Source organism: Anolis sagrei, chromosome 2, assembly GCF_037176765.1.
Source record: "Anolis sagrei isolate rAnoSag1 chromosome 2, rAnoSag1.mat, whole genome shotgun sequence".
Taxonomy (NCBI): Eukaryota; Metazoa; Chordata; class Lepidosauria; order Squamata; family Dactyloidae; genus Anolis; species Anolis sagrei.
The window spans coordinates 114,911,948-114,936,329 of NC_090022.1; the positions used below are offsets into that span (position 1 = coordinate 114,911,948).

Below are 24,382 nucleotides of genomic sequence, written 5' to 3' on the forward strand. Positions count from 1 at the left end.
TTTCCAATAAAAGCTTCCAGAGAAGGAGCCTCCACCACACTCTGGGGCAGAGAGTTCCACTGCTGAATGGCTCTCACAGTCAGGAACATGAGGAAGAACTTCATGACTGAGAGAACCATTCAGCAGTGGAATTCTCTGCCCCGGAGTGTGGTGGAGGCTCCTTCTTTGGAAGCTTTTAGACAGAGGCTGAATGGCCATCTGTCAGGAGTGATTTGAATGCAATACTCCTGTTTCTTGGCAGGGGCTTGGACTGGATGGCCCAGGAGGTCTCTTCCAACTCTTTGATTCTATGATTCTATGACCTCACAACCTCTGAGGATGCCTGCCATAGATGTGGGCAAAACGTTAGATGAGAATGCTTCTGGAACATGGCCATACAGCTCGGAAAAGTCACAGCAACCCATTGGCTAAGATATTGATATGGTCTGTACATGTTAACATTGCAGTGGCTATGGGCTTGATGCAAACAAAAAGGTTGTCTTGGAACGAAGCTCCAATAGCCATTGGGCTATTCACTGTAGGACTGAATGAGATTTCAATCATTTCAGCACACACACACCCATAGCCACCATAATAAATGAAGAGATGCTTCTGGCAATTCCCTTGTATTGGTTTTACACACTCCCGTGAGAGCATAAGCAGTGTAAAGTTGAAAATACCTGTTTGGCCAGGTTTGCCACTGCCAATCTGCCCTACCAGGGAGGACTCGGTGCCTGTGTGCTCAGGCGGTAAGGTTTCAAGCAGGGAAAGGATGCCAACCCGCGTCAGCTGGCATCCCTCGGGGTTTCTCCCTGAGTAGGCTGAATGCGAGCTTTCCTTTGGTGTCCCTGAGCATCCTTTCACTCCCTGGAGTCTACCTGTTCGATCGTGAATGGATAGGAAAGGCTGGCTGGGCGCTCCCTCGGGCCCCAAACCTCCCCTTGCCCGGCGCCCCTCCGTTCTCCGCCGGGGTTGGCCAGTCTCCTGCCTCCCACCCGGGCACCGAACGACCCTCCCACAAACTTGGCAGAAGCGAAGTGAGTTTGGGGAGTGCCTCAACTCCGCTTCCCAAGCAGTTTCCCTTCACATAAGCGCGCGCGCGCACACATTTTCCCGCACGCGCCTGAAGTGCCCGCCGTTCCTCTCCAGAGAGAGACCCGCTTCTTTCGCTTCAGAGAGAGGCGCCCAAGCCGCCTTGGCTTTCCCTCCCTCGCGACTTCCCCGGGGACCCCAGGGCGCGAGGGGGGGGGGGCTTACCCAAAAGCTGGAGTTGCAGAAGGCGTCCATGGCGCGGGGCTGCAGGACTGGCGGGGCAGGCGGGACGCCTCCTGGGGCCCTGCGGTGCCGGACTCCCTCTCTCCTCCCTCCCTCCCTCCCTCCCTCTCCCTCCCTTCCTCCCGCCCCGCCTGGCGCCCCGCTTCCTCTCCTTGGGCTCAGGCGGATGTTGGCCTCACGCGGGGAAGGGCTTGCCTAGGCAGCGCCCACGCCGAGGAGGGAGGGGTGGCCCAGGCGGAGGACGCAGGAGGAAGAGGCAGCGGCGGGAGGGGAAGGGAAAGGAGGGGGAGGGGAGGGGGCTCCCCTGCCGGGGAATGCTGGCTTCCCCCTGACGTCACAGACCCTGAAGCCTGCTTGTGTGCGTGTGGGAGGGAGAGCGCAGATGACCACCTTCTTCCCTCCCTCCCTCCCTCCTTCCTCCCTTCCTTCTTTTCCCCAGACTCGGAAGGAAGGAAGGAGGTGGAAGGCAGCCACTCCAGTGACCAAGGCAACCGGCCTCGGGTGTGGCAGGGAGAGGGGCCCAACCCGGCTAGGTGCCGCTTACTCCCTCTCAGGCGGGATGCGTGTTGATTGGCTGTTCCTGCCTGGCGAGGCGGGGCCCTGAGGCCTCTTCTAACTCTGGGTGGCGCACCAATGGTCTGGCCCTGGAGAGAGGAGCTGCAAACAGCCACACTGGGAGGCTGCAAGTCTTTTTCCGCCGTCAGCATGGAGACTCCAAGAAAGAGAGGAGCCTGTGCCCACTATCCGCCATGGTCTTGCACTTCTGCTGCCAGGGCTGAACGCTATGAAATCATGGGAATGGTAGTTTCAAAAGGTTTTGAGCCTTCTCTGCCAAAGAGGGCTGGTGCCCCACCAAGGGACTCCCAGGATTGTCGAAGGCTTTCATGGCTGGAATCACTGGGTTGCTGTAGGTATTTTTTTTCCAGGCTGTATGGCCATGTTCCAGAAGCATTCTCTGTGCTGTCGCACGCTGGGCCTGTGCATAAGACTGTAGACAGGACATAAATTCTGTGTGCCCAACAGGGACGCCGGGGCTGCCTCAGATTAAAGGCCTTTGGATTTCCTTAAAACAGAGTCTTTAGATTGCTTAAAGGTTCAACAAAGTTCTTTATTAATGAAAACAAACAGGTACTTTAAGGCTTTCTTAACAGTCTATTGGCTCCCTCTCAATCTTGTCCACAGGGAACAGTCACTATCTTCTTAACTGTAACTAATGGGGAAATCCTTAACTTCTAATCTGGGCAGTCTGTCTTTGCCTCTGTTGGCGTGGAGCCCCTGCACCTGGTACCAACTGCGCCTGGCTTCTGCAAGCAACCCTTACCAAGCAGAGCTTTGTAGACTTCCAGGGAAAAAGGAGTTCAAGTTTCTGTGATGGCTGGCTGAAGTGCTGTGGGATCGGATTCCCTCAGCAAAGGAGCTGTAAGGCTGTATATCTCCAGCCAAGCCGTAGAAGACGAAGCTTTCTACAGGAGCACTTGGTATTATGTCCTGCATGAAAAGCTTCTCTGTGTGGACTGAACTCAAACTGGCTCCTATTTCCTCCAAAACCCAAAAAGGGGGCGGGACCAGGGAACCTAACTATAATTGACAGGTGGCTTGCCCTATGATTGCAGCCAAAAGAAGCCACCTATCTGCAGAGTCCCTGAAACTTAGGACTACAACAAACATTCAATGCAAAGCAAACAAAATTGGAGCTCCTGGTGCAGTTGTACCTGCACATTCTCTCCTGACATTTCTCCTGCATTTATGGCAAGCATCCTCAGAGATAGTCAGGATGCTTGTCATAGATGCAGGAGAAATGTCAGGATAGAATGCCTCTAGAACATGGCCATATAGCCCGAAAAAAAACTACAACAGTCCACTCCCAGGATTCCATAGTAATTAACCATGGTGGAGCGCCTGTTTAAAGCCCTGAGCTGCTGAACTTGCTGACCCAAAGGTTGGTGGTTCAGATGCAGGGAGCAGGGTGAGCTCCCGCTGTTAGCCTCAGCTTCTGCAAACCTAACAGTTTGAAAACATGCAAATGTGAGTAGAACAGTAGGTATCGCTCCAACAGGAAGGTAACGGCGCTCCATGCAGTCGTGCTGGCCACATGACTTTTGAGGCATCTACTTTGGCTTAGAAATGGAGATGGGCACCAACTCCCAGAGTCGGACATGACTAGACTTAATGTAGGAGGAAACCTTTACCTTTAGCCATGGTGGTTAAAGTGGTATTGTACATTTGCTATGACCTGTTTGTGCCGATGGGGCCAAGGAGCTCACCCTTTCTTGCAGAACTGGGAGCCCATCTACACTGCCAAGTAATACAGATTAACTGCTATATAATGCAGTTCAGTACAATTAAACTGCATTATATGACAGTGTAGAAGGGGGCCTGGGGCAGATAAGGGTGGTGACTCTGGATAGCTCCTCATCTTCCCTTCCCTCTCTTCATTTCTTTGAGCTCTCCCTATAAGTGGTGTGGGAATGGGGCCAGTTGAGCCTGGCTTTGCACTGCCCAAACATGGAAACATAAGGAAGGCTGAATGCTCAGAAGGGGAGGCCTTCTGTCAAGTGGCAGCCATGGCAGGACCACAATTCTGGGACCCAAGGCTAGCAGGAGACTTGAGGAAGAAGGCAGCTGCTTGGGAGAATAGCAGATGGGAACCGTGGCCCCTGGATGTCTGCTGGGCTCTAGTTCCAGGGTCTCATGAATATCAGAATGCATAGGTGCTTTATTCCCATTATACTATATACAATAGTGTCATAAATGGTGTCTCCTTTAGATAAAAGGACAAAATTAAGGTTGGCTTTTGAGATTTTTTTTTGTGAGGGGGAGGGGTGCAAATTTTCAAGTCATGGATGATTGAATATGTGGATGCAGAATCTATGGATATGGAGGATCAAATGTTGCTACAAAGCAAATAACTATATTTGGCTATCCATATCCATTTCCCCCCCTCATGGATAGGGAGATTCTTTGCCTCCTGTGCTGGAATCATGCAGGGTAACGGATAGAGGAAGGAGTACTATGCACTATTCTTGCCTCCCGTGAAAAATGGCTAACCTGTTTCTCCCTCTGCTCCCCAACACAACACAACACAGCAGCATTGGCTGGCCACATAGTAAAGAGTCAATGAGGAATTAAGTTATCTTATTTATTTTCATTCTAAATCATTCCCCCTGTCTCATCTGTACTCTGCTACAAGGAACCAAAGAAAGAAAACAAAGTATTGTCAAAAGCTTTCGTTTGTAAATTTTTCAGGCTGTATGGGCAAGAAAACAAACATTCCCCTTCCACAATGAAATTATACTTTTGATATTTATGACATTGTAAGTGATTACTGAATTCACCATTGTCCGGTTGATTTTGTTTTGGCACTATCAAGATACCTAGTAACATATTCCTATTCTAGTATACTGTTTCTTTTTTGCTTTTTTGTAGCAAAATAGTTGGTTCTTTCTCGATATTCTGATAATGTAACAACTCATTTATGCTGCCTCTTAGAAAATATAAAGATATAAAAATACAGTAAGGTTTAGTTTATACACAAGGTTTTGATTCCAGGACATGCATGGATATGAGCAAATGCAGATTAACATTTACCTTATTATTAGATGGCAGTACACACTTTAGGATGTCTGCATTTGTGTTTCTGCTATTTAATAATAATAAACACAACAATCTGTGATCAGTTGAATTAATAGATCCAGAAGGCCCACTATATTCATAGAGTTGAAGAGACCTCGTGGGCCATCCAGTCCAACCCCCTGCCAAGAAGCAGGAAAATCACATTCAAAGCACCCCTGACAAATGGTCATCCAGCCTGTGTTTAAAAGCCTCCAAAGGAGGAGCCTCTACCACACTATTGTACTTCAAGTATTGAATAGTAAAGAAAGGAGTTCTGGTGGATTTATATGTCCCCACAAAGGCACTGGAAATATTGAGACTAGCTGTCAAGGCTTACTCATCTTGCTACTTATATAATGCATATATATTCCTCGAAAAATGAGCACCATAGTGGCACTGTCTTCTAGACAGGAATGAGTAATCCTTAATTGTTGCCTTTAGAGCAGGGGTCCACAAACTTTTTAAGCAGAGGGCCAGGTCACAGTCCCTCAAACTGTTGGAGGGCCCGATTATAATTTGAAAAATAAAACATGAATTCCTGTGCACGCTGCACATATCTTATTTGTAGTGTAAAAAACCCATAAAAACAATAAAATAATTAAAATGAGGAACAATTCTAACAAATATAAACTTATTAGTATTTCAATGGGAAGTGTGGGTCTGCTTTTGGCTGATGAGATAGGATTGTTGATGTTGTTATGTGCTTTCAAGTCGTTTCAGACTTAGGTTGACCTTGAGCAAGGGCTGGGTAAATGACCTTGGAGGGCTGCATTCGGCCCCCGGGCCTTAGTTTGAGGACCCCTGCTTTAGAACATGTTGCTGGTTCCACTGTATTACCTTTTTTTCACAATTGTTATACTTTGGAAATAGTAATTGAAAATACTTTTGAAAAATTATTATTACTTATTTATTTGAAGCATTTATATTCCACCCTTCTAACCCCAAAGGGGCCTCAGAGTGGAGCACAACATAAAAACATTCAATGCTGAGACATAAATTAATCATACACATACATAAGCATTAAAATCAGTCATCTCAACATCAAAATCCACTGTATAAAACCGCCTCGATCACTCACACCGGATCCAGTTGACATAGTAAGGTTTCCTATTGCTGCCTTATTGCACTGTCCCAAAAGCTTGGTTCCACAACCAAGTTTTTACCACCCTTCTGAAGGACAAGAGGGAGGGGGCTGATCTAATTTCATCACGAAGGAAGTTCCATAGCCAGGGGGCAATCACTGAGAAGGCTCCCTCTCTCTCTCCCCCCCCCCCTCTCGTCCCCACAAATGTGCCTGTGACAGTGGTGGGATGGAGAGCAGGGCCTCTCTGGAGGATTTTAATCTCCACGATGGTTCATAGCGGGAGATGTGTTCAGACAAGTAAATTGGGCCAAGGCTGTTAAGGGCTTTATAGGCCAAAGCCAGCACTTTGAATTGTGCTTAGTAGCAGACTGGCAACCAGTGGAGCTGCTATAACATGGGAGTTGTGTGCTCCCTGTATGCCGCTCCAGTTATTAATCTGACTTCCTCTCATTGGACTATTTGATGCTTCTTAACGAATTTCAAAGGTAATCCCATGTAGAGTGCATTGCAGTAGTCTACCCTCAATACAATGAGAGTATGGACCACCGTGGCCAAGTCTGACTTCCCAAGGTACGGGCTCGTTTGCAGTTTATTTTTCAGCCAAAACTGAAAAATAGACTGCATGTTTTTTTTTTCTGTTTAATGTGGTTCTGACATGTTTTGTGCATCACCCACCTCTCCCAATGATTTATTTATTTATTTGATGCACTTATTAACCGCCATTCTCAGCCCATTAGGGCGACTCATGGCGGTGTACAATACACGTAAAAGACAGTTACAAAGAAGCCAATTACAACAACATATAGACTATACAACAAGTACAGACTACACTAAAAATCCGCTTCGTCTCATAGTGGAATCATAATCAGTCTCATATTCCTTGTTCCATTCCAGTCTTCTTTACCACATAGTTGTAGCACTTAATTGAATGCCCTCTCGAACAGCCATGTCTTAAGGCTTTTTCGAAAGGACATGAGGGAGGGCGCCTGTCTGATGTTTGCAGGGAGAGTGTTCCACAGCCGGGGGGCCACCACCGAGAAGGCCCTCTCCCTCGTCCCCGCCAGCCGTGCCTGTGAGGCAGGCGGGATCGAGAGAAGGGCCTCCCCAGACGATCTCAAGGTCCTCGTGGGCTCGTAGGTCAAGATGCGGTCCGAAAGGTATTTTGGGCCGGAACCGTTTAGGGCTTTGTAGGCCAAAACCAGCACCTTGAATTGGGTCCGGTAGCAAATCGGCAGCCAGTGGAGCTGGGACAACAAGGGCGTTGTGTGCTCCCTGCCACCCGCTCCAGTTAGTAACATGGCTGCCGCGCGCTGAACCAGCTGAAGCTTCCGGGCCGTCTTCAAGGGCAGCCCCACGTAGAGAGCGTTGCAGTAGTCAAGGCGGGATGTGACAAGAGCGTGTACCACCGTGGCCAAGTCAGACTTCCCGAGATACGGGCGCAGCTGGCGCACGAGCCTGAGCTGTGCAAATGCTCCCCTGGTCACCGCTGAAACCTGGGGGTCCAGGCTCAACGATGAGTCCAGTGTCACACCCAAGCTGCGAACCTGCGCCTTCAAGGGGAGTGCGACCCCATCCAGCACAGGCTGTAACCCTATACCCCGTTCGGCCTTGCGACTGACCAGGAGTACCTCTGTCTTGTCTGGATTTAATTTCAGTTTGTTCGCCCTCATCCAGACCGTTACAGCGGCCAGGCACCGGTTCAGGACCTCGACAGCCTCCTTAGTAGCAGGTGGGAAGGAGTGACAGAGTTGGACATCATCTGCGTACAGATGACACCGCACCCCGAAACTCCGGATGATCTCACCCAGCGGCTTCATGTAGATATTAAACAGCATGTTTATTATAATCAATGTGGATTATAATGCCTGAGTAGATGGGGCCTGAGTGTTGTTGACTGATGCATACTGAAGGCCAATCAATGCCAACATTTCAATAGAAACATTCTTATGAAAGGATTTTGAATGGAGAATCAAATTAATATTTTGCTATAGTTGCTAATTATGTATTTGATAAGCCCCTTGTGTTGCTGGAAGAAATGTGTGGATACAGATTATTTTGGCTAGTGGTTCAGATGGGTATGATTATTGTTTATGGATGTTTGCTGAGCACCTGTTGTCAATTATACATTTTGGCACCAGGAGTTGAGTATTGTCTACGGGCATTTACACTGCATTAATATGAGTTCCCAAACAGTTATTTTGAAAGATTTTCCAAAATAATCAGTATCCACGCAGTTTTTCCAGCAACACTCAGGACTTACCAAATACCACATTAGCAACTATAGCAATATGTAATTATAGCCATTTTAGGTACTTACGGGATTTTTAAAATAATGATTAAAGTTTTGGAATAGGGCCTGGGAAAGTATCATAATTGCCATCTCCAGTCAGTCATAAAATTTTCTGGGTGTCTTTGGGCCAGTCATTTTGTCTCTTCCTGACCTATCTTCACAAGACGAAGCAGAAGAGGACAACAGCCATTCACACTCCCTTGAATTTATCAAATGAAAGACAAGATATAAATGTAACTAGTTAACTAATACATATGTTTGTAACATTTAATCTTTAGTAGTAAAATACTCCAGGACTAGAGGGAATTACGTACTATGCCTGTACATAGAGGTATGCTCTTTCCTTAGTTTTATTTTTAAAAACAATAGAAGTGCCCTTGAAAATCAGTACATGCAATCATTGTTTTAATGTAATTTGTTCAATATTATTTTATTCTATTTTTATATCTCGGGAAGTCTGACTTGGCCACGGTGGTACACGCTCTTGTCACATCCCGCCTGGATTACTGCAACGCTCTCTACGTGGGGCTGCCCTTGAAGACGGCCCGGAAGCTTCAGCTGGTTCAGCGCGCGGCAGCCATGTTACTAACTGGAGCGGGTAGCAGGGAGCACACAACGCCCTTGTTGTCCCAGCTCCACTGGCTGCCGATTTGCTACCGGACCCAATTCAAGGTGCTGGTCTTGGCCTACAAAGCCCTAAACGGTTCCGGCCCAAAATACCTTTCCGACCGCATCTTGGCCTACGAGCCCACGAGGACCTTGAGATCGTCTGGGGAGGCCCTTCTCTCGGTCCCGCCGGCGTCACAGGCGCGGCTGGCGGGGACGAGGGAGAGGGCCTTCTCGGTGGTGGCCCCCCGGCTGTGGAACACTCTCCCTGCTCACATCAGACAGGCGCCCTCCCTCATGTCCTTTCGGAGAAGCCTCAAGACATGGCTGTTCGAGAGGGCATTTAATTAAGTGCTAACAACAAGACAATATGGTAATGAGAACTGGAATGGAACAAGGAATATGAGATTGGCTATGATTCCACTAAGAGACGAAGCAGATTTTTAGTGTAGTTTGTAATTTGTTGTATTGTTTATATGTTGTCGAATTGGATTTTGTAACTGTCTTCTATGTGTACTGTACACCGCCATGAGTCGCCCTTATGGGCTGAGAATGGCGGTTAATAAGTGCATTAAATAAATAAATAAATAAATAAATATTTTTATTGTTTTGATTTTATTAACTATTATTTTGTGGAGAAATGGGATATAATATATAAGAAAATTAATATAAACTATTTAATTAATAAATATTATATCCTTCTTCCCCCCCCCCCCCCCCGCCTGCTTAAATTTTAGAGCTAATTTGAACTCTTTTTTGTGGGGTCTGATATTGTAAATGTTGACTGCTTCTTCATAGCTAGCATTGAATACAACTTAATTAAATTAAACAAAAACCTACCATTAAATCAATAATTATATTCGATCTTTATACTGCTCTAAAGATGAATTAGTCCTATTACTGCTTTCAACAATGAACCAAGTGCTCCAAAAGGGTGAAATGTCGGTTTTCTGGGAAGAGGCCACGATAGTTCTCATACCTGAACAGAACAGAGAAATGGAACAGGTGAAGAACTTTAAACTGATCTCATTAGTTAATTGTGATTACAAGTTATTTGCTGAAATATTAGCAAACAGGCTGAAACAAATTTTATATTATTTTTTAAAAAATATATCAAAAATAGTTATATTAGATCAACAGGAAAGAAATCCCCACAGATTTGAGAAAGGAGGTCATGTTTATTTATTTATTTTATTAATCTTCTGGCTGTTGTTTTGTCATGATTTTATTGTTATACATATATTTAACTGTTGAGATTTGTATGTTTTTATGTTGTAAGCTGCCTTGAATCTGCAAGCAAAGAAAGGTGGGATAGAAATTTCCTAAATAAGTAAATACAGCAAAAGTTTTTTTATTTAATTTCAATGAATGAAGAAAACAGTCTAAAAAGTCTTACTGTGCTTCAGTGTTTTTGTCACATAAGAATGTCCCTTTTTTACACTGAGGATTTTAGCACACAAACTTTTCCACTATGACTGTGTTACTGTTTCTAGTAGACTGTGTTGAACGTTTTGATGTCACACCTTTCTTCAGTAGCTCAATTGCACCAATTTGCCAGTCCATGGTCCCCCGATTGGTCTGTACCCCCTTATACTCCAATCTTCCTGTACTAGTGCTGTTCTTTAAATTTAATTATTTTGGTTTTGGCATAATTGTTCAATGTTAGTATTAAAACTCCAAAAGGCATAATAAAATAAAAGGAAAACAGCTGCCTTGGGAACTGCAAAAGGAAAAGAAGTTGAATCTCACTTCCTGATGCCATTTTAGTGCTGACTTAACTGGCACAAAAGCAGAAGGTGCCATCACACCAAGGCAGGTGATGGGAACGTTGTGTATTTGGGAGATATTGACAGGTTTTACTCATTAATGGGTAGAGATGGGAGATGAGCTAACTGGCAATGGGATGCACACAGTATTGTGTGATAGGGATTGTCACCGAAGGTGATGGTCTAGCTGCAGCATCAGTGTTCCTGCCTTCTGTGATAAAGTTCTGAGAATTTCAGCAGCAGTGGAACACAGTATGGGGTGCCTCCTATTGTACCAAATGTGCGGGTAGGCTGTCCGGGGGGAGTGGGGGACACATGGTTCTTAGCTGTATATATTCCTTTTCCTGCTGTTGTCACTTTAAAACTGGTGATAACTGGAAATGCGTACCTTGTTTTAATATGTGAACCATTTTCAAATGTGTAACATTTTACTTATAAAACTGTTACACCTTTAAAAAGGCATAAAAGGGGCAGAAAGCTCTTATTCAGGCTTGACCTTAGATATAGGGCAGCCATAATTTCTTAATGAGATTTTTACATTAGTTGAATCTTGTAGGTTGTAGGGTTGCCGGTTTAAAAGTAAATGGAAACTACAAATAATACAATATAATAGTTCTTTCTTTGTTGCATCCTGCCTTTCAATAAAAATAGTCCATCCAGCCTGCAATGAGATTACAATACTTAAAACTAGAGTTTGGAAAGGTACTTTTTGGGGATCACAGCTCCTAGAATCTCCAAGTAGTATCTATTTAAAGGAAACCTGTGTGCTATATAAGCCAACACTGAAGAGCTGCAAGACCAAGAACAAGCCACGAGAGAAAAAGACAAAGATCCACCCAGAGGAAAGTGTTCTTACCATACATCAAGGGAACCACTGACTGTATAGGGAAGCTGATGAAGAAACACAACATACAAAAGATCTACAGACCCAGGCCTGTAGCCGGGGGGGGGGGGGGGGGGGGGGGTTGGGTTAGGGGTTCAACCCCCCCTGAAATTTTTCAGGTTAAAAAAACACCTGGTTTACACATGAATTTTAACTGGTTAACCAAATCCCTATGCTAAGTCTATGAGACACAAAAAATTAAGAGTCCCTCCAGAACTGCAAGCACTATCTCAAGCAAATATTGACAATTTATTCACACTTGTCATTACTTGCAGCAATAGCCGATGTAGTGAAGCAACCAAGTTGTGTGTGTGTGTGTGGGGGGGGGGGGTTGAATGCTCTCATTAAGGAGGCCAGACTTGGTGGAGGTGGTTGACAGGGGCGGAGCTGCAGGCTATTGAAGGCTGCTCTGCCTCCTGCTGTGCTCTTTGCTTCAGCGTGAGCTAGGAGGCAGGTTTCAACCCCCCCCCCCCAATTTTCAACCTCCCCCTGAAATTTTAAACCCCCCTGAAATTTATTTCTGGCTACGGCCCTGTACAGACCCACTAAGAAAATCCAACAAATGCTATGTTCAAGTAAAGGACAAGAGGGACAAGTCTACACAGGGACCACCAAGCACAGGACTGTCCAAACATGAATCAAGGAATATGAAAGGCACTGCAGACTACTTCAACCACAGAAGTCAACCATAGCAGAGCACCTGATGAACCAACCTGGACACAGCATATTATTTGAGGACACAGAAATGCTGGACTACTTTAACAACCACCATGTCAGACTACACAGAGAAGCCATTGAAATCCACAAGCATGTGGACAATTTCAACAGAAAGGAAAAAACCACGAAAATTAACAAAATCTGGCTACCAGTATTAAAAAACTCTAAAATCATAACAGTAAATAAAGAACAACATTCAAAAACAGGGGAACTCCAGACAAGAATCAACCAGGGCCAGTTAACACCTCCCAACAAAGGATTGCCCCAGGCAACAACCAGTCAGGCTTTGAAGCTGCAAGGCCATTAAATGCTAATCAAGGTAGCCATTTGCAACATTCACACTTGCCTCAAGCAGACAAAAGTTCTTTCTTCCACCCTGGACAATCCACAGATATATAAATAGTACCACTTGCCTAGTTTCCAACAGAGCCCTCAACCTCTGAGGATGCCTGCCATAGATGTGAGTGAAACATCAGGAGAGAATGCTTCTGGAACATGGTCATGCAGCCCAGAAACTCATAGCAACTCATCTAAATTGAGATTTCTGCTGAGTTCCTGGTGGTTAGTCAAGGAAACACAATTTAGTTTAGCCTTTGGTTGCTAAAACCAGGGTTTAATCTTTGAAACCAAATTTGGCTCTTGGAGCTGTTTTTGCTGTGGAATGAGCTATAATTTTTAAAATCTGTTTTACACTGCTTTTAAATAATGCTTTCATTATTTATTTATTTATTTATTTTGCTGAAAAACAATGCACAAATACTGAAATAAATACATCATTAAATAATATTCAATACCTACTTGGAAAGCTAGATTTGGATTGCACATGGAAGGGGTATCAATGAGGTAGGTAAGTAGACAGTTTTGACAAAAGCCTTTCCCCCATATACATATGTACAATACTTTTTTTCTGTACAAAGACAATTCTGCATTCAACCCAAAGTAAATTCAATAATCCCTCTTAATGAGCAAAATTAATCCATTTTAAATTATTATTTAACTTCAAGGTTTTATGGATGAATTTCAAACTCTTTGTGTCTCATTCATTTTTTTCTTTTCCCTTTTATGATAATGAGTCAAGAAGGGGAAACAACCACAAATTAGAACTGGATCGGTATCCTCAAAGTAGATTTGAGTTTTCCTATTACTAGCATAACATATAAATAGAGCTAAGAGAGTCTTTAAAGCAGATTTGATGACAACCTTTAACATGGACTCTTCATTTCATTCATAAATACATAGAAATCTCAAAGGAACATTTTAAGAAAGTAAATAGCATACGGTATTTAAATAAACTGTAAAGGTGGCCATAGTACTTCATACTATTTCACCTTCTCCCATTTTATTTTGTATTATTTAAATATGTGTATATGTGCCTCCTTTTTAATATATTAATCAATATGCCATGGATACAGTACTGGGCCCACATATAAATAATATAAATTTATTTCCCATAAAATACTGTGTACTTAGCTATAAAATATAATTAGAAAGGTGAACTCTGCAACTCATTGCAACATCTGTTGTAAAAGGACATCAGCAAACATAAATATATTTTGTTCATATTCATTTCAGCTAGTAAGGTAAAGGTTTTCCCCTGACTTGCCTGACTGGGCTTAAGGTCAGTGGAAAACCTTTACCTTACTAGCCGAAATGAATATTAACAAAATATTCATTTCAGTTAGTAAGGCAAAGATTTTCCCCTGACCTTAAGCCCAGTCGGACCCGGACAACTCTGGCTCTTCGGCTTAGAAATAGTGCTCATCTCCATTTCTAAGCCGAAGAGCCAGAGTTGTGCCGCTGCCTTCCCACCGGAGTGGTATCTACTCACATTTGCATCTTTTCAAACTGCTAGGTTGGTAGAAGATGGAGCTAACAGTGGGAGCTCACCCTGCTCCCCAGATTGGAACTGGTGACCTTTTGGTCAGCAAGCTCAGCAGCTCAGCGGTTCAACCCACTGCACCACTGGGGGCAACATATGTTTAAAAACTGAAATCAACAGAAAATGACTTTAGAATAAACTATCTACAGAACTTCTATTTTTAACTGCATGCTTTCTCTTCCCTTCATTTTTTCCTGGTTTTCAGAACGAGACAGAACAACAAAAATAATGACATAAGATAATGCAGTTACAATGTATTTAAGGCTGTGGCCATTAGTTGTCATTGTGCTTGTGGAAACAGTTTTGACTGCTATAAAAACCTCCTCTGTCTCCTGTCTTTGCTCCAGGAGAAGCCAATAAACATGGTTGTTTCAGAAAAAGCCATTTGTGGAAACTCAATGTTTTCAAGATATGCACAGTCATTTATCTCTGAGATTTATTCACCCTGTAGAGCAACACTTCTTCACAGTGAGATAAAAACCTTATTATCTCAGACTGGCCTTGTGCTGCTGTAAGAGGTAACAAGCCTTCCTGTATTGTGTTGAGTACTATGAATGTCTACAAACAATTTAATTCCGTTTATGTTTAATAAAGAGAGCCAGCATGGTATAGTGGTTTGAGTGTTGGGTTACAACTCTGGAAATCAGATTTGGAATCCCGCTTGGCCATAGAAACCCAATGGGTGACCTTGCAGAAGTCACTTTCTCTCACCAACACCCCTGAACAAAGCTGGTCAAGAAAATCCCTCGATAGAATTGCTGTAAATCAGAAATGGTCACTGTGTGTTTCTTTGTCATTCTGTTTTTCTCTGGCTTACTATTTACAATCAGCACTGCTCTCATGCACATGCGCGCGTGCGCACACACACACACACAGGCCATGTAAGAATAAAATATTAGGCATCCAGTGAAATTGATGTCAGTTAGGACACCGGGAGAAGAAAAGAGAGAGAGAGAAAAGTTATCCTTCCATATTTTCACCAGAGTTAGCAAAACAAGTATCAAACAATGAGCTTCTAACAGTGCTATGTGTCAGAGGTTGTTTCCCAGGTTGGCAAGTCTCCAGACAGGTCCACACCCAGGATACATCTGGTGATGCAAATCGTTCTGTGAGGGAAAGGTGAATGAAAGCAGGCTTGATGGAAACTCTAAAGGAAGTGAGAAGTTGGATACTCCTCAAAATTGTATTATTATTAACTTGAAAAACAGGTGCTCAGCTTATGAAATCAGGACTCAAAACTATTCTTAATATCTAATTTGTGGCTTGTATGTTTTGTTGAGGGGAAAAATATATTTAGCGAATAATTATTCCTTCATGTTTTCTCCCTGTTTTTATCTGACTGCATCTTGCTAACAACATTGGTTGCCACTGATGCATGTTTGTTTCATATAACATCACTCAGAATGACACTTTACATTATATACATATTGCTTTCTGAAAGCAGTCAAAACATTTTATATCTATGAGTTATTTTTACAAGCTGCTCCTGCCACATTCCTTGATCTCTTCTCATTAGCGGCATGCATTTGCTTAGAGCAATGGTTCTCAACCTGTGGGTCCCCTGATGTTTTGGCTGACAACTCCCAGAAATTCCAGTCAGTTTATCAGCCAAAACATCTGGCTGGTTCTCAACCATAGGTTGAGAACCATTGGCTTAGAGAGAGGACACGTGGCAAGGATACCCCTCACTGAGCACATCTTGCCACATCTCCTTTTCTATCACCATTTTTACTGGGTTTAGTGACTGCAATGGAGTTTTAAATGTTTTCTTTCTTATTGACCATTTCTGCTACCTTGGCAGCCACCTCTCCACAAAAGACAACATTGACACTAAAATACAAAACCACTTGAGCTTCACGAGTGCAGCATTTTTCCGAACGAAGCTGAGAGTGTTTGAGGACCGGGATATTCATAGGGATACCAAGGTGCTTGTTTATAAAGCCATTGTCCTCCCAACCCTGCTATACGACTGCGAAACGTAGACTGCCTACAGATGTCATAAACAACTCCTGGAACGATTCCATCGGCTCTGCCTCTGAAAAATCCTGCAAATCTCTTGTGAAGACAGGTGGACAAATATCAGTGTGCTGGAAGAAGCAAAGACTACCATCATTGAAGCAATGCTCCTCTGCCATCAAGTTCACTAGACTGGCCATGTTGTCCGAATGACCGATCACCGTCTCTCAAAGCAATTATTCTACTCCAAACTTAAGAACGGGAAATGTAATGTTGGTGGACAGGAAAAGAGATTTCAAGATGGACTTAAAGCTAACCTTAAAAACTGTGGCATAGACACCGAGAACTGGGAAGCCATGGCCCTTAAGAGCTCTAACTGGAGGTCAGCTGTGACCAGCAGTGCTGCAGTATTTGAAGAAGCACAAATGGAGGGCAAAAGGGAGAAATGTGCCAAAAGGAAGGTGTGACAAGCCAACCCTGACCGGATCGCCTTCTGTATGGAAACTGATGCCTTCACTGTGGGAGAACATACAGATCAAGAATAGGGCTCTACAGCCACCTATGGACCCACGGCCAAAACACCACATCTGGAAGACCATCATTTCTTATTGATTTTTATATCTTTTAAATTAATTTCTAAACAATATTCATTCTGTAGGTTAAAGTGAATTTTTAAAACAATTTGTACAATAATTTTTTAAAATGGTGTATGTGAATAACTGATGCCTTTTAATTTGCATTTGTTTAAATAAAACAAAAGCTTCCTTGAGAGCAAGTATTGAAAAAAGTAGTAATTAATAATCCTTATCATAATAGGTGGGGATATATATGCTTCTTGTTACAGGGAACTGTAAAGTCACAAATACTTGCCCAAAACTAGGCTTTTTGCTCCACTTACATCTCTTACAGCATTATTATAATATTTCACATTCTGGGCATGTTTTGATTTATGGCTCATATAAAATGCAGGGTTTGTCAACAATTCTGCAAATTCCTGATGGGCAATTAGTAGTTACCAGGGCATCTGGCATTGTTATCTTCCCTGGTGGAATTGACACACAAGATGCACAGTGTTGTGTCATTGTTCCAATAGTTGTCAAAGCTTAATGCTCATTGCTTCACTAATTGCACTCTTTACACTTGATTTATCCCATTTTATCTTCTGTTCTTTTGGCTATTGTGCCAAAAACAGTATGTTGTCATGTTAGTTCTCCATATAAAATTTGGTCCCAAAGAGACTTTAATTAAAACCCTAGTTTCAAAGGCTTCAGAAAACTCTTGGCCATTTAGTGGTACAAAATGGGCACAGTTCAGATGGGGGGAAACCTGCCTCCTCAATAATGCTATGACCAACAAAATCTTTTAAACATCATCAGAAAGAGGGCAAAATATACAATACTGGGTTGCTGTGAGTTTTTCAGACTGTATGGCCATGTTCCAGAAGCATTCTCTCCTGATGTTTCATCCACATCTATGGCAGGCATCCTCAAAGGTTGTGAGGTCTGTTGGAAACTAGGCAAGTGAGGTTTATGTATATGTGGAATGTCCAGGGTGGGAATGTCCAGGGTGGAAGAAAGAACTCTTACCTGTTTGAGGCAAGTGTGAATGTTGCAATTGGCCACCTTGATTAGCATTGAATAGCCTTGTGACTTCAAAGCCTGGCTGCTTCCTGCCCATCCTTTGTTGGGAGGTGTTAGCTGGCCCTGATTGTTTCCTGTCTGAAATTCAATCATTATGTTGACCTCATAATGAAAGGCCTAATTGTGAACCAATGTTTCAAAAAATATTCATTCGTTTTATTAGAATATTTACATTTAATATTTTTGGTGCAAAAACACCACATAAGGCAGATAACAAGATTTTTAAAAAACCATTGTAAAAACGATAAAAACTAAACAATTATAAACCATCCCCTCCCTCCCCACTTGGTGGGAAAGCATGTCCGCACCCTTCACAGGAAGCCCTAGCACCATAATCTGACCAACTTCCCTTTTGTGATTCTGAGGAACCCCTGGAACCAAGATTAGGCTGGGACTCCAACACCTCAGGATTGGCCTTTCTCTCACCTCCTGAGCCTCACCCTCTCAGCCTCAAGATAAAGAAAAAGATGGAATTCCCTTAACCCTGTTGCCCCAATAAACACCCACACACAGACACACACACAAAATCATACATTTCTTTAATTAACAAAACAGACCCAGCTCTTTCTCTCCACTAGGTCTGCTGGGACATTTTCATCCTTTCTAACTTTTTAACTATTGCAAAACTTTGCATAATTGAACTGCCGGCTCCAATATGTTACCATTCTGTTTCTGCAACTAAGCCTCTGCAGTACAGCAGACCAGCACAAAATCCATTGGACCTAAGTTTATCAAATATAATAACTTATATTGCATAGTGTTTATGTGACTTTGGACTATGTATGTGTCTTGGGTAACAACACAGATTTTTCCAGTAGGTGAGGGGACTCCCTGCTGAGAGACTGATTGCCAATGACCCCCAGGACTCATCAAGGACTTTGTTAACCCACTTGATTGACTATCAAGTTTCCCAAGCCTCATTCTTTGTGAAGGGATTATTCCAAGCTTCCAAAGTCCATTAGTACCAAGTACGCATTATTTCCAGCCTGGACAATGGAGCCTGCATCCATCAGATGGGCACAGCAACAGACCTTTGATTTTGAACTCCACCAATCCCAGCTGTTCCCTCTTCCTCTCTGTCTTGGTCTGTGATGTCAGGAGAAGACCTTGGCCAATGAGAAGGCAGATCCTAGAAGGAGCGGCTCCTGACCAACCAGGGGAGGGAGCAGGAGGTGTGAATGGTTGTCATACTGCATAAAACGTGTTGCACTTTTCTTTGTGGGTTTTTTTATTCTTTGAGGAATTACGCTATTTTTACATCCATCTGGCCAGTTGAATAAAACTATGTTTCTGCTGCCTTCACCCATTATGTTTCCTTGATCCTGATTTCAAAGTAGTGCAGCATGCCGGGCATTTATTATCACCCGTCATTTCTGGTGGCTAGCTGATCTCGGTAACATATGTACATTCCTAGTTTTTAATTTCTTTAACTGCATGCCCTCACAATTATTGGAAGATTTTAAAAATAAATTCTAGATCCAGAGCAAATGTCAACTGGGACCTCAATGTGCATGGAGGTAACATTTAACTAGTCATAAACCAACTGTAATAAAATCCTGCTACAATTAGTGAGAAGAAAAAGCTTCTATTTGAAAGCGACAAGGGCTTCCCCACTCCAATGCGGGGATCATTGGGAAGGGTGGCATTTTCCTTAATTACTTTCCAAAATAAAGTAATTAAAATAATTTCCTCCATCTAAAGTTTCCATTTCTTGTGCATCCTGGGTCCAATGTAATTCCATCTCTCCCTACAGCGTCTCAGATTTTTTTAAAATTATACAATTCCTATTTCTCTTATCAATGTTGAAGTTCTTCAGATAATGTGATATATAGACACTCTGACCTAAATCTATTTTTTACTCCCAACTGTGAGTAATCTCGCTAAATCAATAAGAAGCTGAAAAATCAACACATTTTGGAAAAGACAATGATGTTGGGAAAATTGGAAGACAGTAGGGAAAAGAAAGACCACATCTTAGATGGATTGATTCAATAAGAGAGGCTGCAACTGAGAGAGGCTGTAAGTGTGAGTTTGCTTGACCTGAGCAGCAAGGTTAATAACAGGATCATGTGGAGATTTCTTCTTCATAAGGTCACCATAAATTGAAGTTGAATTCTCCATAGGTTCACCAGAAACTGAAACTGGCACACAATGATAAATCTTACCTCATGCAAGTTCCATTGGTTCTGTGGGTTTACTCTACATAGAACTAATTATTGGATACAGGCTTCAGAAATTCTCTCTGTTCATATGATTTTGAAAAATTGAACTCCCAAATTATGAAATATATACAATTATATGAAATGGAAACTGCAGCTCTACGAAACCCCGTGAGTTGTATATTTTCTTTTACACTGACCATTTATTATAATTTGTCTCTGGAATGTCATCTGGTTGAACCCAAGACTCCTACTTTTCATTTTCATAATTCCCTAACAATGGACTGGGAGACTGTTGGCGGGGTGTGTGTGGGGAGTTACTTAATGAATGTACATCAGAGTGTTTCCTGTTCCCGCTTAAAAGATTTGGACTATCTGTGTGAAAGATTTGGTGCCAAGCCAGTTTCACCTATCATCCCCAAATATCCATTGTGTACATTGGACTAACCCTATTATGTTCACCAGAGCTAGACTATTAAGCCTGTTGTTGTTGTTGTTGTTCATTCGTTCAGTCGTCTCCGACTCTTTGTGACCTCATGGACCAGCCCACGCCAGAGCTCCCTGTCGGCCGTCACCACCCCCAGCTCCTTCAAGGTCAGTCCAGTCACTTCAAGGATTCCATCCATTCATCTTGCCCTTGGTCGGCCCCTCTTCCTTTTGCCTTCCACTTTCCCCAATATAATTGTCTTCTCTAGGCTTTGCTGTCTCCTCATGATGTGGCCAAAGTACCTCAACTTTGTCTCTAGTATCCTTCCTTCCAATGAGCAGTCGGGCTTTATTCCCTGGAGGATGGACTGCACCACAGCTCAAAAGCATCGATCTTCCTTCGCTCAGTCTTCCCTAAGGTCCAGCTCTCACATCCGTAGGTTACTACAGGGAATACCATGGCTTTAACTAGGCGGATCTTTGTTGCCAGTCTGATGTAAGCCTAGCAAGGATTTTTTATTTGCATATTTCCACACCACATTCCTTTCAGTTGTGTCGCTCTTAAGAGTTGGATCATTAAACAGACTCACACTTCAAATGCTCCAAGGACAGTTTTGTTGAATTTACCGCCACTACCAAAAGCCAACTAGCAAAGGCATTCCATGAAGTCCTCAGCCACTCAGAGTATGGATCCTATTCAGATAGTTTTTCAGCCAATCAGGAGCTGGCTGATTGATTGCAACACATTATCTGACTTGTTCTGGACTTCCAGGTGAGTTTTTTTTTAACGTGCTGTTTCTGACTTGATCTGCACTACAGCATGCATGGGGCAGGGTATGTTTTGTGGAAACATTTCCCTTGAGCTAGCTTTTAACTATATTATAATGTCTGTATAGAACCCTGCTAAACCTCTATCTTCTCCACTTTATCAAGTGAGTTTTGCAGTTTTGGATTTAAGATGGGATAAAGAAATTCCAGAAAAACCTTCCAAGGGTATTACAAACAGGATTCAATTTAAAGTTGCCAATAGGTTTACAAAAACACGGACAGATTACCAGTTTCCTTTTGAATAACATGACAAGGCTCTGTCAGTATTCCAAACTTCTTGGCATTTCTTCACTTGTATATATTTGTTCTTCTGCTTGTCATTTTGAATTACTGTTACTCTGCCTTTGGAGGTTTTGAATATTTCTGAATAATTCATTCTCTCTGTTCTCCTTGGGTTGCTCCTCAGACTGCTATTAATCATTCTGCATTATTCAGCTCTGAAGAACCTGGTTCTCGTTTTCTCTTGTTTCCAATCTTGGCTTTACTCAAATGCCACAAACTGCAAAATTTGCAACATTTTTTAAAAGAACAAAAATAGGATATTTATCTAACACACACTTACCGATGAATGAGTACCATTGCCCTCCATGCATTGCATTGCCCCATTTGGGTTTCCACTGCTTTATAGCTGACATTCTTTAGTCTGCAGTACTTGTTCTAGTACTTGTTCCAGTAAACCTAATTCTGTCTCCCCTAAAAAGCCTGTAACCTGAGCAATTCTGGAAATAGAAAACAGCAATCTAGCTAACTAAACCAATCTCTGACTACTTGTTTTGGACCTGCCTGTCACTTGATGGATTAATTGCTTGCTTATTGTCTTAAAAGGTTAATGAAACTCACAGCAGGTATAACATACCTCTGGACATAAGAGGGCTTGCTAGTGTGAAGGGAGATTAACTGGATGAATGAACAAGTCAAAGGAGTATTTCACTTCTGCATACTTGAGGGGTTGCCTTCATTTCAGCTGTGGAAATCTCCCAAGTTGCCTTTTTCTTAGCTCAGTACAGGTCTGGAGAAGAGATGAAGCCTATCCTCAGCAGCAAGTGCTGATTTTTAAGCAGCTTCAGTTAATATAATACTAAACAGCAGAAATGCTTTTATCTGATTTAAATTGCTGCCTGTAGGGCAGGCATGAAAAGGTTGTGGGCTCCCAGATGTTGTACAGCTAGACTCCCCTCACTTGTGTAGCAAATTGAATGAGGCATGGTACTTCAACACAATTATCCACCCTGTCTTAAAGGAAAAATGTTACATACCAACAATGGAGAAGAGCAAACCACTGACTACTTACTACAATACAGTCTGAGCACAATGGATGACCTTCTTATAGTAACACCAGAGGCACTTAAAGTGGTCAGCTTCTGATAATTTTTTTTTAGAATAATGCCAAGTTTTTAACTTTGTTTGTGGATTTTTATACATTATAACTGTACTCTCAATTCACTTCTGACATGATAAATAAATAAATAACAATGAAAATTGTGGGAGCCTCCAAGCAGTGCATGCTCAAGCATTTATTACCATTGACTAAGCTGGCTGAGGCTACTGTGTGCTTTAGTCTTGCAGCCACTGGTGGATGATGTTATCGAGCCATAATACCCCCCTTAAGATTTATAGATCACAAAGACACTTCAAGCAAATAACATTATTTTTCCCTTTTTATTAAAATCTTTTCCAGAGATCAGGAGTTGCAAAATGCAAAAGCACTAGCAGTGGTTCTCAACCTGTGGGTCCCCAGGTATTTTGGCCTACAACTCCCAGAAATCCCAGCCAGTTTACCAGTGGTTAGGATTTTTGGGAGTTGAAGACCAAAACATCTGGGGACCCACAGGTTGAGAACCACTGCACTAGAGGTTCTGGGATAGACCTTGCAGCAGCTGTACCCTACAAATGGTATCAAATCTAACCTTTTAATAAAATGTACTCTCAAAAATACCCATTGGCCTTAAAAGAGTAATGAGAGCACTAGCACAATATTTCAAAGCAGATCAACTCCAACTTAATTACAATAAAACCAAAATCATGGCTTTTGCCAGAAGACCCAAGAGTCACTCCCAGAGTATAGACAGACATAACATTGAGCAGTAGTCCTCCAATCCAGTGGAGCAGAAGAGCCCACCATGTAGCTGACACTGCACAGAGGAGCTCAATAGTCATTTTAAAATACCTCAAGTCAAGAGGGGGGCACTTCATACCTACAGCATTCAAACTTTTTGAAACCAAGCCACTAGCACAACTCCTGTTCGGTGCCCAGTTAGGCCCCTTCTCCAATTTTGCCCCACTTATTTATCATGTCAGGAGCAACCAGACAGTTCTGTTACATTTTTAACAAAACAAACAGACAAAACACAAAGTTTGCAAGCTTGGTAGTTGATTAAATGGCTTGACCAGTGGCTGGCCATTTGGAGTGCCTCTGGCGTTGCCACAAGAAAATCCTCCACTAGAGCTGGTACAGTCAAAGTTTCTGAGATCGGCCCTGCAAGTACCGAAATGTGTTTCCAATGCCATCTTGCGACTGGAGACAGGTTTCATGAGAGTGGAGGCCAGGATGTGGGTGGACATACTCAACTACTGGCTAAGAATATCTCACTCTCCCCTTGGTCTTGCCTCATTAACCATGGAGGATGAGCTCCCTGCCGAAAAGGGAGAGGAAGCCTTCCCAAGTTCCTTCCCAACAATGGGGGGAAGCCGGGTGGCAATGCTTCCCCCCACTGTTGGGAAGACAACTTGGGAAGCAATGGGATGAGGGGCAAGGTAAGGTGGGTGATGCGTGGCATGGAGCAGCAGATTCTCCATGCTCCCCTGCCAGAAGTCCATGCATTCACCCTGATGTGAAGCGAGTCCATGGGCCTTTTAGATGAGGTCCCCAGTGAATGCTCACTGGGCATGGACCTCTCTAACTGGAGTCCTAGCTAAAATCACTGCAAGCATAACATTCCTGTCCCTCCTAATCTGCATTAATATAGCTCTGGGTTTCTTCATTGTAGCTTTAGTTTCAGTGGATTTTACTATCTTCATGGCAAAAGATGCCAAAGGAAGAGAAGCACCGATTTCTTGTTACCTGTTTTCTTTTAGATTATATTTAAAAAGTAGCAGTGCGATTTTGTTTATAATTGCATCTTTCACCCAACCTTAAACAAAATGCTTAATGTGAAGTGAAGGGAAAGGTTGTTGGTGACATCATCAGCACTAGCCAACTGAAGTCTTTGTATTTGACTTTATCCAAGTTCAGGATGGAAACTAACCCCCACCCCCCCGGGTTTTTAGGGATTGTTCCTAAAG

General features: G+C 42.9%; 1 protein-coding gene across 2 annotated transcripts in view; it reads right to left on the reverse strand.

Moving 5' to 3' along the window:
• The window catches only part of ABCC3 (ATP binding cassette subfamily C member 3), an 81,873-nt gene extending 80,222 nt beyond the window's left edge, over positions 1 to 1,651 (reverse strand). For both annotated transcript variants that reach the window (XM_060764780.2, XM_060764781.2), the window contains exon 1: positions 1,237 to 1,651. In XM_060764780.2, coding sequence (XP_060620763.2) covers positions 1,237 to 1,266 — 30 coding nt within the window. In that variant the 5' untranslated portion in view covers positions 1,267 to 1,651. The remainder of the gene's footprint in view (positions 1 to 1,236) is intronic.
• Between the last annotated feature and the right edge of the window lie 22,731 nt (positions 1,652 to 24,382).